The sequence below is a fragment of the Babylonia areolata genome, chromosome 21, assembly GCF_041734735.1.
Source record: "Babylonia areolata isolate BAREFJ2019XMU chromosome 21, ASM4173473v1, whole genome shotgun sequence".
Taxonomy (NCBI): domain Eukaryota; kingdom Metazoa; phylum Mollusca; class Gastropoda; order Neogastropoda; family Buccinidae; genus Babylonia; species Babylonia areolata.
The window spans coordinates 28,101,568-28,117,821 of record NC_134896.1 but is presented as its reverse complement, the minus strand read 5'-3'; the positions used below and the strand labels follow the sequence as shown (position 1 = coordinate 28,117,821).

At 39.8% G+C, this 16,254-nt stretch overlaps 1 protein-coding gene across 1 annotated transcript; it reads right to left on the bottom strand.

The window, feature by feature from the left end:
* Positions 1–1,760: 1,760 nt before the first annotated feature.
* On the bottom strand, positions 1,761–7,309 carry LOC143296337 (protein dpy-30 homolog). Its single transcript, XM_076608213.1, has 4 exons — positions 7,251–7,309; positions 6,069–6,154; positions 3,994–4,139; positions 1,761–1,958 (listed from the first exon to the last, which is right to left on the bottom strand). Exons 1-4 carry the CDS (start codon positions 7,258–7,260, stop codon positions 1,895–1,897), a joined length of 306 nt encoding a protein of 101 aa, XP_076464328.1. The 5' UTR covers positions 7,261–7,309; the 3' UTR covers positions 1,761–1,894.
* Between the last annotated feature and the right edge of the window lie 8,945 nt (positions 7,310–16,254).

The window sequence follows — 16,254 nt, the reverse complement described above, 5'->3', positions numbered from 1 at the left end:
TGTTTTGAGCACACCTGGACAATGTAATTTCCCATCTGAGGGATCAATAAAGTGAAACTTCATTGCATTTAAATTGGATTGTGTTGTACTGGAATGCACTGTATTGCATTTCTCATTCTGAGAGACCTCAACAAAGACTGGAATTTCTTTTCCTGAATCACTGTGACAAGTCAAATAGATGAAGCCTTCATCCTTTCACTGTGGATGTCTGTGAGGTTTGTGATTCTACCACCACCAGCAACAACTGCAGATGTTAAAGATATTTTTTTCTGATTTTCCAAAACATGTGATGCTGTATCAATACCTTCACCTTCTTCTTGTGCGTATGTCCATGTAGAAGATCAAATGCACACTTTCAAAATCCCATAATCCATGCCAGTGAGTATTAAACAACAGAAACATTAACATACCAAATACACACCTAACCCTAGAAGCAGTGTGTGTGACTGCTAAAATGGCCAGGTTTAAAAAACAAACTTACACCTAAAAACCTGCTTGCAGGAATAAGTTAGTTTCAGCACACAGCATTCAGTCATTTGGATGAGACGATAAACTGAAGTCTCATGTGCGGCATGCACTTTGCACACTTTAAAGATTTCACCAGCAACAATTCTGAAGAAAAGTCCAATCTGATAAAAAAAAAAGAAAAATAAAAAAAAAGAAATACATGTGTGTGCAAGAAAAAAAAAAGGTGGCACTGAACTGTTGCAGTTCTTCCCAGGGACAGCAAGCCGCCCAAATTTCACACAAAGAAATCTGTTGTTACAAGTAATACAATATAAATGCAGATGAAGGTGAATGTTTTGAAGGTTTGTTTTTTTTCCCCTAATCAGCAATTAGCAATCTTTTTTTCTTTTTTATTTTATATACCTTTTTCCCGAACTGGTGTTGGCAAAGTCATGAACACTTTTTGCTTCTTCGTCTTCTTGAAAATGATTGTGACCTCTCTTGATTAGGCATGAAGTGTCTGTATATAATTAATATCTGACAGTCATTGATTTTTTGCTGCACTGTTATTAACCTTCAGGTAGGTGGCTGTCCTCTGTTGTATGGAAGTTATGATATTCAGTTGTTTGAACATCAGTAAAAAAAAACCCCAAAAAAACAACCCAAAAACTATGTATGTAATGGAAGTATACTGCCTTCCTTTCTTTTAGGTTTCAGGAACAAACATATGAACAAGATAGACGATCCCAGATGTGTGACAGAATGAAAGAAAGAGCAAGAGAGAGACAGAGACAGACAGGCAGAGAGAGAAAGAGAGAGGGAGAGAGTAGTGATAGAAAAAAAAGAAAGAAATGGAAAAAAATAAAAACAAAAATCAAACAAGAAAAAAAAAAGCAAAAACAACAACAAACAAACAAACTAACAAACCCCACAAAAACACCAAAAACAAAACAAAACAAACAGAGTAAAACACAGCCAGAAACTATGGAAAAAAAAACCCAACCCATTACAATTAAATTGCTGTGCAAATGCATGAATATACAATTCAACCACACACACACACACACACACCAAATCCATTTAAAATATACTTTTACTGACGCATAAGAACATTTCCAGAACATCAAATGAATCTTTTGTACAGCAGCTTTTATTCACCCTTCCCCTCCCATCCAGAACCCCACCTCCCATCCCCTTCTCTCTCTCTCTCTCTCTCCCTCCCCTGGTATCCCTCACCCTTCCCTCCCAAACATTTATTTCCCCCTTCTCTCCCAACCACCCTTGCTAACCCCCGCCACGCCCCCTCCCCCCTTACCCCCAACCATCTCCCCCCTCCCATCTCCTTCATCAATTCTACAGCAGCACAAACAATCTAAAAACACCAGCCCCCAAAATGCGAACAAATAAAAACAAGAGACGACAAACACCACAAGATGATGAGTTTGTTTCACTCGAAATTGTTCTTGTTTTTCAACAGGAAGGCAGCCAGAAACTCCACAGGGTTTGGTGGCCTGCAACAGACAACAGATGGAGACATTTGAAAGGGCCAGTCAACATTGATGAAATGCTTTCTGCTATCTGAGTTATCTTCTTTAAAAAAAAAAAAAAAAAAAAAAAAAGAAAAAAGACCCAAGGGACCCTCTGAATGACAAAGAAATAGGCCTTCGTTCTCCACATGAGGGCCAGTGATATCAATGTTTCAGTTTCAGTTTTTAGTTTCTCAAGGAAGCATCACTGCGTTCATACAAATCCATATACGCTACAACACATCTGCTAGGCAGATGTCTGACCAGCAGCATAGCCACAATGTGCTTAGTCAGCCCCTGACTGCATGCATACACACACACACACACACACACATATATATATATATATTTGTGTACCAATCAGAGTAGATTTCTTCTAAAGAATTTTGCCGAAGGACAACCCTTTTGTTGTCATGGGTTCTTTATCAGTGTGCCAAGTGTGTGCTGCACACAGAACCTCTGTTCATCGTCCCATTCAAGTGACTAGACGCTCAGTTTGATTTTCCCTGTCACACATGGGAGAAAGGGCTGAGAGCAGGAATCGAACCCAGACCCTCAAAGACACTGTATTGGCAGATGAGAGTCCTAACCATTCTACTACTGACTCTGAAGAAGAAAAATAAGCAAATAAAAGAAAGACAGACAGACAGACAGAAAGAAAGCATGAACATGCATACAAAACAAAATGATCAGAGATATAAACAGAGTGAAGACTGTTGATTTCTTTCCCAGATTCCAATTATGGCAATCTACATTTGAGTTTCTGCTTGCCAGAAAGTAATTATTCTTGTGTGTGTGTGTGTGTGTGTGTGTGTGTGTGTGTGTGTGTGTGTGTTGTGCTGTGCTGTGCTGTGCTGTGTGTGCATGTGTGTTGGGTGGTATCCTTTTTTGCCAACTGCATAGCTTCTTAACTGATTCAGTAAAGGTCATGTTTTGACATTTTCATAAGTTCCATTGTTAATTGTTCTTACATACTGATCTGTTAATCAGGCCTTTTGTCAGTACATATGTATAATCATATGAACTTTCACTGATGCTAAATTCCATATCCCCAACAAGCATCACAAATTTTTCTTATGAAGATATTTCTGTTTTCCATTTTTATACACGTTTTTGTAATACCATAGCTTGTCAAACACATGTACTGATCATGTGGGGTTACTACAATGTCAAAAGAAGCAAGCAAGTGCAGACCTGCTAGTGCCTGAAACCCCCTCGTGTGCATACTCATGCTTAAGGTCAAATACAGGCGTTAAAGATTCTGTGATCCATGTCAGCATTTTGTGGGTTATGGAAACAAAGAACCCAGCATGCACATCCCCGAAAACAGTCTGCCTAAATGGTGGGGTAGAAATGTTCATACACGTAAAAGCCCATTTGCATGTATGAGTGAACATGGGAGCTGCAGCCCATGGTTAAAGAAGAAGAACAAGAAAGAAGTCCACAAACATGGAAGGTACAACAATGCAAGATTAAAATGTTAATTTCAATCAACAAATATTGACTGCTTTGAAAACCTCAACATTATGAAACATATTGTTACAATACATTCTATTGCACAATTTAATGTTTCACTGCACAGCACAACAAACAATGCATGGCACACACACACACACACACACACACATTCTCTCTCTTTCTCTCCTTCTCTCTCTACTTCATAATCTCTCCTTTCCTTTCTTTTTTTTCACCCTCTCCCATTCAAATCCGCATTAAAGATGAATAAATCAATACATAAATAGATAAATAAATGAACAATAAATAAACAAACAAACAAACAAATGAATGAATGAATGAATGAATAAACAAAGAAACAAATACATAAACAAACAAACAAAATGAATAAATAAGAATACAGAAAAAAAAAGAAGAAGAAAAGAAAGCATGAACATGCAAACAACACAATATCAATGATTAAAAATATAAACAGAGTGAAGAAGACTTTGTCGGTGAAACCAAGTTTTCGAATGATTTCACAGTGTCCATTCCATTTCATTCTCTTCTCACTGTCACCACTGACCTCTCCTTGGCCAGGACGGACATGCCCTGCAGCAGGATGGGGACCACGGTCTTGTCCAAGTAGGCCCGGGTGGGCATGGACTGCAGCTCCACCTTGGGGATCTTGGCCTGGGGCTCCCCCGCCTCCTTCTCACTGCTGATCAGCTTCTGGCTCACACACACACAGTCATCATCATCATCATCATCATCATCATCATTGCTGGGATAAATGAGCTTCTGCTCACACAAAGTCATCATCATCATCATCATCATGATTATTTTCAGACTAATATCTAATTCAATATGGACTAAATATTGCTCTAAAGTCAAGTGCATATGCTTCAGTAATGTGACAATTAAGCATATAATTTTTTGACTGATCTGATGAAGACTTGCCTGCATGAAAGTGTGTCATCAAAAGTTGATATTTTAAAAACAATTGTTTTTTGCATTCATTATCAGTTGTTTCACTTGTTATATCAACGACTTCTCTTTTACGAAGTCCATCAAGTAATTTTCTGTAATTGTATTTAGATTTTTGTTCCAAATCGCCCCACACCCCCACCCCCTATTTACCCGTTTCCCACCAACTCACCATTCCTCCCCTTCCTCTTCCTAAACGATAATACTTATATGTATACATTAATACTCTAAGAAAATTTCTTCAATCACTTATATGTGTGACGAGACATTAAACAAAATTCCTCCTCCTCCTCCTCATCATCACTAAGATTCTTCTTCTTCTTTGTTAGTGGGCTGCAACTTCCACATTCACTCATATGAACAAGAGTGGGCTTTTACATGTATGGCCACATTTATCCCACCATGTAGATCGCTAGGATAAATGAGGAAGGTGACAGAAATGGTTAAGATGCGTATCAGCCCAATGCAATGTCAATGCGGGTCTGGGCTGACAAATCCAAGGTCTTTTCGGCTTTTTTCTCCCCTCCCCTCACACCACGTTCGACTGGTAAAATCAAACTGAGCTGGGCATATAGTCATTCAGATGAGACAATAAAAAATGAGTTCCCGTGTGCAGCATACACTTGGCGCACTGAAAGTATTCCATGGCGATACGAGTGTTGTCCTCCAGCAAAAAGTTCTGTATAAGAAATACACTGTGATAGGTACACACACAGATATAAATATATACATATGCACGCAATCAAGGCCTGAATAAGTGTGTTCAGTTATGCTGCTGGTCAGGCATCTGCCTAGCAGATGTGGTGAAGCATATATGGATTTGTCTGAACACAGTGATGCCTCCTTGAGAAACTGAAACAGATCAACTTCTGCTCAACATAGCCATCCTCAGGACAATCAATAACTTTTCTCACCAGTGATCAGCTTCTGCATGACACAGTCTTCATCATTAAGATGATAATAATAAGCAATGCCTTATCTCACTGTCGATGAATGAGATTCTGCTCAACACTTTACACGTCATCACCATCAGACTAAACAATCAATGTTTCATCTCACTGGTGATACGATTCTGTTCAACACAGTAATCATCATAAGGATAATAACAATCAATTCCTCATCTCACTGTCAATCAGCTTCTGCTCAACACTCATCATCATCATAATATGCCTGATCTCAAGGTCTCCACTAGTGTTGTTTTTGTTTGTTTTGATTTTAATGGGGAGTGTGTGTGTGTGTGTGTGTGTGTGGGTGTGTGTGTGTGTGTATATATATATATATATATATATATATATATATATGTGTGTGTGTGTGTGTGTGTGTGTGTGTGTTATACAGTTAAACAGGTCTAAGGGAAGGGAGGTAATTGCGTCCAAATTTGAAGCTACTGCAGCATGATTACGTCCCTTGCAATGCACATGAAGTGGGTGAATGAACACTAGCTGACATCAGCTGCAACAACAGAAATACATACTTATAACTCAAGACCTTACACTTGCAAGTGGACACACACACACACACACACAAACTCAAACAAACAAACAAATATGTATGCACGCATGCGCACACATACACACACACACACAAAATGCCATACAAGTAACTGAACTGTAGATATATACATTATTTCATCAGACACACCACAAACATTTTCATGCTGCTCTCTCCTCTCACCTGTATATTGTCTGCCACTTCCACGTCTGGCACTGTGTCCATCTGCTGTTCCACCACATCAGCAGAGCCTGTTGTTGTGACTTGGTCTGTGGGACAGTTCACACACTTCATAATTATTACACTGACTCATCCATTGTGTAACTTTTTCGTTGTTGTCATACTTATCCAGTTTCTGTGAGTGTCCGGACTCAAATTCCGATTTCGCCCTTTCTTGCAAGTTTGACAAGAAAACGAAACTGAGTGTCTAGTCATTTGGGTAGGACAATAAATTGATTGTGTGTAGCACACACTTGGCGCACTGAAAAAGAAGCCATGACAACAAGAGGGATGTCCTCAAGCAAAACTCTATAGAAGAAATCCACTATCATGGGCACGCAAATTTATATACGCAGACCCTCAAGGCCTGACCAGCCCATTGTGTTATTCTGTTGGTTCCAACTAGGCATCTGCCTGGCAGATGGAATTTAATATATATGGATCTGTCTGAATGCAATGACACCTTCTTGAGAAACTGAAACACACACACACACACACACAGAATGAGTGTTAAAGAGGGGTAATAGATCTATCAACAGAGAGGGAATCCATCAATCAATGAATAAGACAGCCTCAGAAAAAAAACACACAAAAAAACAAACATATATATATATATATATATATATGTGTGTGTGTGTGTGTGTGTGTGTGTGTGTAGAGAGCGAGAGAGAGAGAGAGATAGAAAGAGAGAGAGAGAGAGAGAGAGAGAGAGAGAATATTACCATGAGTTGTTGAATTAGCAGCAGCAACAAACTGAATCAGTGAATGTACTGACAATAATCAAAAAAACGTAAACAAGACAATGATAAAACATTAAGGGGTAAACACATAAAATCTTTACAACACAAACAATTCATTCCATTGTTAAAAAATGCGAATCTGAGTCTACTTCAGTACTTGAATTCTTCTTTTGTTGTGCTGAAACTGTTGCTATTGATCCAATTTGATGCATCGAAAGACAAACGTGTTCGGTGTGTTATCTTTCAGTGAACAAAAGTAAAAAAAAAAAATCAAAAAAAATCGCACCGTGATTAGATTAAAAATGTATGCTCAACAATCTTTAATATAAAAACAGAAACGTGACTTTGTGGCCATCAAACAACGAAAATATTGAAATCTTCCCCTGTGGTAAATATTTATTCTTACCTTCCGCCATTTTGCTGTCACCATGGGGAAATTGTAGCTTGTGAGTTACGCCCCTTTACTGTTGGCTCTGTATGTGTCTCCCACTGTTCTGAAAATAGATCAGTAGTGTGCACGCACATAGTCTCCCACTGAAACTTCATTAATTTGTATTTCCATTAACAACTGATGTTTCCAGTAACGTACCGTCAAAGCTAAGATGGATGTATTCTTCAGTTCAGAAATAGACGAGAAACGATTCAACTGATGCCGCGGAATAAATAATTAACTAGACGAATAGACAAATAACAAATAAATAAATAAATAATAGATAAGTAAATGATTAGATAGACAGATACATAGATAGATAGATAGTTTAAAAAAATCTAAACTGACTGTATGCAGGCGCTAATAAAAAAAAACAAACAAAAACGGAACAGACATTCACATCACAACCGGTCGTGCAGGACGTGTGAAAAATAGTTCCAATTGAAAACTGTCTGAACTGGCTAGCTCACGATGTATGCAGGGGTTACTAAAAAGCACGGAACAGATATTCATATCACAATGTGTGAAAAATAGTGTTTTTATTATTATTATTTTTTTTTTAAATAATTTTTTTTAATTTTTATTTTAATCCAAACTGTCTGTGTGCAGGCCGGCGTCATATCGCAAACACGCAACAGACAGCAGTTCACGGGCATCGCAACTTGTCGGAAGCCAACTTGACTCTCTTTTTGATAAAAAAAAAAAAAAAAAATCATGGATTTTTTGACAACCGGCTGAACATATAGACATATTTATAGAAAACTGGGAGAGGCGTCGTGACTGACCCAGGTTTTCTTTCTTGTCTTTTCTTTTATCAATCATGTCAACGATTATTGTGGTGCTCTATGTGAAGCCGGCGACTCAGTATGACGTATACAAAAGTGACTACATCAGTTATCCATTTTTAGATAACTCTCTCTCTCTCTCTCTCTCTCTCTCTCTCTCTCTCTCTCCATTGTGTAAATCAATAAATCGGTAAATGAATAACAAACAAACTAGTCAGTACTGAAATAAATAAATTAATTTACACACACACACACACACACACACACACACACACACACACACACACAAACAGATACATGAATTGATGAATGCATGGATGACTGACTGTCTGCAGTGAATGAATGAAAGAATGAATGAAGCAAGCAATACCATCATCAAGCAAGACCAAATGCGACAACTGAACGGTCAAGGGATACAATCCTGTCTCGGAATCGTGGTTGTTAATCAAACAGTTGTGCCGCTTTGATGAATAATTATTTTGAAAATATTTAAAAAAAAAAAAAAAAAAAAAAAAAAAAGAAGAAGAATAAGAATAAAAGAAACTACTATACTAAAACTCTTATTTCTGCTTTTGTGCTGTCACGAATCGACTACTGTGATTCTCTTCTCATAGGCTGTCCACATAATCTTCTCCAGCGAATTAAAAAAAAACACTTCAAAACAATGCTGTCCGTCTGACTCTCAGAGTCCCACGTACTGATCACATTTCTCCTCACCTCCGCACTCTACGTTGGCTCCCCATTGAAGCGAGAATTAAGTACAAAGTTGCATGTCTCTGCTATTCTGCTTTCCACTCCGCAGGACATACATATCTTTCTGACCTTATCAGTGTTTACTCTCCCTCAAGGAATCACCGCTCCTCCTGCTGACTGTTTACTCTTCAGAAACTCCCTCGTGTTAATACAAGAACCTTTGGTGAACGTTCTTTCTTCTTTGCTGCTCCTCACATCTGGAACAACCTTCCTCGTCCGAGTCAAATATGTGCATCTGATTTTATCTCTGCATTTCGCTCTTCACTAAAAACTCTCCTTTAAAAAAAAAAAAATATCAATATTACTGATTAAAGCATACCTATAAGCACTCTCAGCTTCCTTATTCTCCAACATCACACATGTCAGCTCACGGCTTTGGGTGTATGTAGAGTGGGAAAGGGAGAGTGGGGGTGGGGGTTTGGGGGGGGGGGGGGGAATTTGAGAAAGAGTGGTCATGAATGACTGTAATTTTAAATATTTATCTTTCATGTAAACCGCCCTGATCTCTTAGACAGAAAGGGCGCTATATAAATGTTTGTTATTATTATTATTATTATTATTATTAGGTATATCATTATCATTATTGTTATTATCATCATTATTACGTAAGCCATTAATTTCACTAATAAAACAGTTTCATACACACTGATCAATTTTTAACATCATGGAATTTTCAAGTAATGCCACATTATCATCATCATTATTAATATTATTATTATTATTATCATTATTATTATTATTATTATTATTATTACGTAAGCCATTAATTTCACTAATAAAAAAGGTTTCACACACATCAATTTTTAACATTATGGAATTTTCAAGTGAGGCCATTATATGGCACTGAAAACATTTTGCATGAACAATCCTGAACACAACGTTGCCTCTCTCTCTCTCTAGTTAAGTATAACTACATTTATATGCGTACATGTTTGTGTGTCTCTTAGAACAACGGCAGATGTGTAAGTCGGCCAAAGTGCTAATATCTTCACCGTTGGAAAATAAAGATTCATTCATTCATTCATTCTCTCTCAGTCTGTCAGTGTACGCGCGCCCATGTTTATATGCATGATGTGCGCGTGTGTGTACATGTGCGCCAGTCTGCCTCCTCAGCTCAGTGTCAATATCCATTTCAACAACAACAACAACAACAACAACAGCAACAAAAAGTTACTTTCCAGGACTGACGTTCACGACTGAGAAACTTATCGTCATGTTCAAGGTCGTTCTCCTGTACTTACACGCGGTCCACCAACCCAATCAGTGCTCAGTGTTGATAATCATGTTCCGATCCGATCATTCGAGAAAAACGCAGGGGGGGAAGAAGAAAAAAGAAAAGAAACGAAAAAAAAAAGAAAAAAAGAAAAAAAAAAAAGACGCATTGTCCAACACTGATACACACAGCGTCGGGAAACAACACGTGCCTGCTCGTACAAAATGTGTCCAGTCAGTCCTCTTGTGCACGCGAAAGACTACCTGAGTTCGACTCTACAAGTCCAAAAATACCTAGTTGATTAATCAGCTAATTAACGAAAGGCATCACTGAAGTCTAGTACACCTTGATACCACCCGGCAGTGCCCCGAAGGCGTTGTGTGGATGCAGTCTGGGTGATCTGCTGTGTTGATCAGCGAATAGAAGTGCTTACTTACTTAGATGTACTTTACTACCTGTCCATTAGGCCCTCTGGCCTGAAGCGCAGTAGCCGAAAGAACAGTACGCTTGTCGAATAGTTTTGCTGGTACGGGAACGTCACTTACTGTCAGTGGTACTTATTACTCCGTTTTCTTTTCCATATACCCCCAGTGGGGATGAAACGAAATGGGTTTGACTTATAAGACTGATACCTCGAGGACCGCGACTGTGCGTGTCAACTGACGGAATCTTGATTCTTTGTATGCTGAGCGCCGGCATACGTGTGTGCCAGTGAGCGGCTTTTGAGTCAGGTTAATGAGTGAATGTGTGAGTGAGTCCTTGTGTGTGTGTGTGTGTGTGTGTGTGTGTGTGTGTGTGTGAGAGAGAGAGAGAGAGAGAGAGAGAGAGAGAGAGAGAAAGAGAGAGAACGTTCGTGTGTGTGTGTATGAGAGAGAGAGAGAGAGAGAGAGAGAGAGAGGGGGGAGGGGGGGGGGAGGGCCTGGAAGGGCGTAGACTGAATTGCGAACGAGCGAGTGATGTTGTTTTCATTTTTAAACTGATAATTCACTGATTTTTGTAACTTTGTTTACCTGTATATCTATTGAATTTGCTGTAAGACTTTGCGTGAATCATGTTATTTATTTTCTTTTTGAACTTAACTTCTACGTAATTTAAACGCCCGAAAGTTTTGCTTTGGGGGGAAAAAAAGTCATATCATTGCCCTGGGTGGGACAAATGAAGTATTTAGAACACATTGAACTGAGTTGATTTGAATTTAATTATAGTTTCAGTTTCAGCTTCTCAAGGTGGCGTCACTGCGTTCGGACAAATCCATACATGCTACACCACATCAACTAGGCAGATGCCTGACCAGCAGCATAAACCAGCGCGCTAGTGCATGCATATGTATATTTGTAAATCTATCAGAGTGGATTTCTTGAACATTAATTTGTCAGAGGACGACGCTTTTATTGCCGTGGGTTCTTTTTTCAGTGCGCCAATTGTGTGCTGCACACGGGACCTCGGTTAATCGTCTCATCCGAATAACCAGACGCTCAGTTTGATTTTCCAGTCGAACCTTGCCGGGAGAAAGGGCGAGAGCGGGAATGGAACCCAGACGCTGACAGACACTGCATTGGCAGATAAGCGTCTTGACCATTCTTCCCCTTGAATCAGTCCAGATATACAAATAATATCATTATAAAAAAAAAACAAGAATCGATCAGTTTAAAACTAGTCTGGCATACTCAGGGGGGACACTTTGGAACTCCTTACCAGAATACATTAAAAATATAAGCAGTATCAGCTCATTTAAATCAGCATACAAAACTTTCCTTTTTAACAGCCTAAACTCAAAGGTAACACATCACAATATCTGATTTATTCTCTTCAAGTCAATAACTGTTTTTTTTGGAGTTTTTTTCTCTTTTTTTTTCCTGATAATGTTTGGTTGTCTCACTGATGTCTTAGTTTGTCTGTGAGTGAGTAGTATATCATGCCTGACTTTTTTAATTTTTTTTTAATTTTTTTTTATAATCTTTCTTTCTTTAATTTTTTTTTCTATCTCCCCTTGTAACATTTGTTTCCCCAAGTGTGCGAGTGTGTATGTCATTCTGTTTGTGGTCGATGGATTATTCCCCCCTCCACCCCTCCCCACCCCCTTACCTTCATTCTTTTAAAGTTTTTTTTGTCATTTAAAAAAAAAAAGTACTTAATTCTTTTTCTCTTTTTCTTGTACTTGATAATTGCGAATTTGTGCGTGCTTTTTGTTTTCTTGTTGTGTGTGTGTGTGTGTGTGTGTGTGTGTGTGTGTGTGTGTGTGTGTGTGTGTGTGTGTGTGTGTGTGTGTGTGTGTGTTCTTCTTTTTTCTCCCTTTGTCCAGGGCTGGGTGGAAAAAAACATGTGTACTTGCTTATCTCATTACCCTGGTGAAATACAATTTCGTTTCGTTTCGTTTCGTTTCGTTTCCACCTTCCTCCTTTGCATGTAGCTGATAGTGTTTCGGTGAGGAACGCACAGACATGTCTCTTCTTCTTCTTCGTGCGTGAGCTGCAACTCCCACCGGTTCACTCGTATGTACTCGAGTGAGCCTTTACGTCTATGACCGGTTTTATCCCGCCACGTAGGCAGCCATACTCCGTTTTCGGGGGGTGTACATGCTGGGTATGTTATTGTTTCCATAACCCACCGAACGTTGACATGGATTACAGGATCTTTAACGTGCGTTTTTGAACTTCTGCTTGCCGTATACACACGAAGGGGGTTCAGGCAGGCACAAGCAGGTCTGCACACAATGTTGACCTGGGAGATCGGAAAAATCTCCACCTCTTTTCCCACCAGGCACCGTCACCGAGATTCGAATCCGGGACCCTCAGAATGAAAGTCCAACGCCTTTAACCGCTCGGCTATTGCGCCCGTCAGACAGGTATGAACTGAAATGGCAACATGTGAACAAAGGAGTGATGTGGTGGAGGCGTGAAGGGTGGGACTGATGCTCGTGTGTATGCGTGTAGTAGTAGCAGTTGCAGCAGCAGTAGCAGCAGCATGCAGCAGTGATAGTTGTAGCAGTCGTAGTGGTCGTCTTAGCAGCAGCAGCAGCAGCAACAACAACAGCAGCACTTCATTTCTCGCCGCCCTCGGAAATAAAGATTGTTGTATGTTGTATCTTGTAGTATATGATCGGATGAGGTTTTTATCTGAACTACATCGTTTCTCACAACATTTTGACATGGAATCGTACAGTGCATAGACACTAATATCTCAATTCTTGGGATGATGGGAATTCTTGTGTCCATGTTCGGTGTGGAATGGTGTTCAGCTAGCAAGAACGATAACAATGTCACGAGTGCGGTTCTCTGTTATCGCAGTTGCTTCCCTTGGACCAGAAATTGATCTTTCTGTCTGTGTCTGTCCAAAATGGAGTATGGCTGCCAATATGGCTGGGTAAAAATGGTCATACACGCAAAAGCCCACTCGTGTACATACGAGTGAACGTGGGAGCTGCAGCCCACGAATGAAGAAGAAGAAGATGCACATTTCCTTTGTCTTTTCAGAACCAAGTTGTTTGACTGGGTTTGCCCTTCTTTTCCTTGCTTCAGCCAGCTCAGCCTGCTGTCCTCTTCTTGTTCTCTCTCTCTCCCTCTCTCTCTCTCTCTCTCTCTCTCCTGTGTGTGTGTGTGTGTGTGTGTGTGTGTGTGTGTGTGTGTGTGTGTGCGTGCGTGCACGCGCGCGTGCGCGTGTGTGTTCTTGTTCTTGTTTTTCTTGTTGATCTTGGTTGTTGTTTTGTTTTTTTTCTTTTTGTTCTTGTTTTTCTGGTTTGTGTTCTTTCTTTTTACTTATTATTGTTCTTGATCTATCTTCTTCTTCTTTTTCTTCTTCTTCTCTATTTTCAAACTCTGTTACCAAAAGTCACTGAGACACCGCATAAAAGAACTGTTCACCAGACTCCTCAAGGTCTGTCGCCCGGTGTCACTTAAAAAAAAAAAAAAAAAAAAAAAAGAAAAAAAAAAAAAAGGCTTTAACAGGCATTCTGTGACACACAAATACAATTAACTTGACTTGGATAGTAATGTCGACAGCTTTAAGCCCCTTCATTCCCAGAAAACGGTCATGAATACTGCGATACGATCAGGCAGCGGCCTCATTCCCCCGACCGACAGTTGACTTCCATGAAGCGTTGGACTTCTGTTTGTGAAACCCGTGGCTCAGAACCGTGCAGCGACCATGATGGGTTAAACTCTTTAATTAACTGCTGAATCTCGGTAAAATGAGGCCAGTGTGGCATAAAAGCAATGCAATTACTACTTTTTTTGTGTAATTTCAAATCGGTGTGACTCATTTTGCTGTCACAAAAAAACAAACAGTTGACGCAATCTCAAGAGGGGAAAAAAAAAAAAAAAACAAAAACAAAATAATAATAATAATAATAATGGTATTTATATAGCGCTGAATCGTGTGCAGAGACAAATCAAAGCGCTTTCGCACCAGTCATTCACATGCATGCATAACTCTAAAACTGGAGAAACTGAAGACAAGGAAGAGGCACGGAAGGGCGGAGGCTATTTTGGGAAGAGGTGGGTTTTAAGACCAGACTTGAAAGAGATGAGTGTGGAGACTCGACGAAGCAAAAGAGGGAGTTCATTCCAATTACAAGGTCCAGAGATAGAGAAAGAACGGTGGCAAACAGTCGATAGTTTGAATCTGGGTATGCGTAAACAGAGTGGAGTGGATCCGAAGCTGATCGTAGTGAGCGAGATAGAGTGTAGAGGTGAAGGCAGCCACAGAGATAGGAAGGGGCTGATTTGTGAATACATTTATAACATAGAGTGCTGATTCGTACTTTATTCTGTGTGAGACAGGGAGCCAGTAGAGATGTTGCAAAAGAGGAGTGATGTGCTCAGATCTTTTCTTTCTGAGGACTAGACGAGTCGGGCAGCAGAGTTTTGTATGCGCTGAAGGGACTGAAAGTACACAGGATAAAGAATGGTCACAAACCTGTAAGACGAATCTTATTTCAGTGAAGTCAGTCAAGCAGCAGTCAGTCAAGGAGTTAATTGAGGGTGGAGATTTGATCGGTCTCCAGGTCCCGACAATTGTGTGATCAGCGTACAACTTGGTACCTTCAAATTCAAACCGCTTTCGCGTTTTTCATATGCAGGAGATCTGATACGCATGTCACTTGAAGATCCCCGCCTCACCCATCAGTGTCAACATTCTGGGGTGTTATGGAAACACGAGCATACCCCGTGCAGACCCACCCCCGAAAACGGAGGATTGTTTGTTTGTTTGTTGAATTTTAGTGGCTGTGTAGAGAGAGATGGAGGCTTGTGGTTTAAGGGGGATATACAAGGAAAGATAAAACCAGAACAGTGAAATCATCAATCTGTAAATATGAAAATATATAACAGCAATTAACACACACACACACGCACATGAATGAATGAATGAAATGAAATAGAAATTAATATACACGAATGAATTAACGCCCCGCCCCCCCCCCCCCCCGCCCCCCCTAAAAAACAAACAAACAAACAAAACAACAAAAACAACAACAACAACAAAAAACCGCATCTGGCAGATATCAGCGATAATTGGAGTTGTCGCCCACGAATGCAGACAAACTATTGCGTACAGGCATGACTGTAATTGTTTCTCAGTGACACACACATAAAATAATGTTTTGAACTGTAATTTTGCATTGTTAGTATTTTCCACCTCTTTCGGAATCATAATTTGCAGGGAACTTTCAGAATCAGTTCGCTTATGACCCCACACCCCTGGGCCCCCTACCACCACCCCCTAAACCCCCATCCCTTAGCTAACCGAAGAACCATTTGATTGGTATCTACAGAATACAGAATACTTTATCATCTCAATAAGGGAAATTTATCTGTTTGGTAGGTTAAGAAAAGGTTAGGCTAAAGGTTTTATGTCCCAAAGCTTCTTCTTAAAAAAAAACCCAAAACCCCCCCCCCAAAAAAAACAAACAAAAAAACCCGACCATCTGGACAGTGAATTCATATTTGTATTTGCATTTCTTTTTTTCACAACATATTTCTCTGTGTGAAATTCGGGCTGCTCTCCCCCAGGGAAAGCGCGTCGCTACACTACAGCACCACCCTTTTTTTTGTTTGTATTTTTTCCTGCGTGCAGTTTGATTTGTTTTTCCTATCGAAGTGGATTTTTCTACAGAATTTTGCCAGGAACAACCCTTTTGTTGCCGTGGGTTCTTTTACGTGCGCTAAGTGCATGCTGCATACAGGACCTCGGTTTATCGTCTCATCTGAATGACTATCCACTGTGTCTAGAC

Coding starts and splice junctions, on each gene's coding strand:
- LOC143296337 (XM_076608213.1), bottom strand. Junction 4,140..6,068: donor AAGTGGCAGACAATATACAG/GTGAGAGGAGAG, acceptor TGTGTGAGCCAG/AAGCTGATCAGCAGTGAGAA. Junction 1,959..3,993: donor TCCGTCCTGGCCAAGGAGAG/GTCAGTGGTGAC, acceptor TGTCTGTTGCAG/GCCACCAAACCCTGTGGAGT.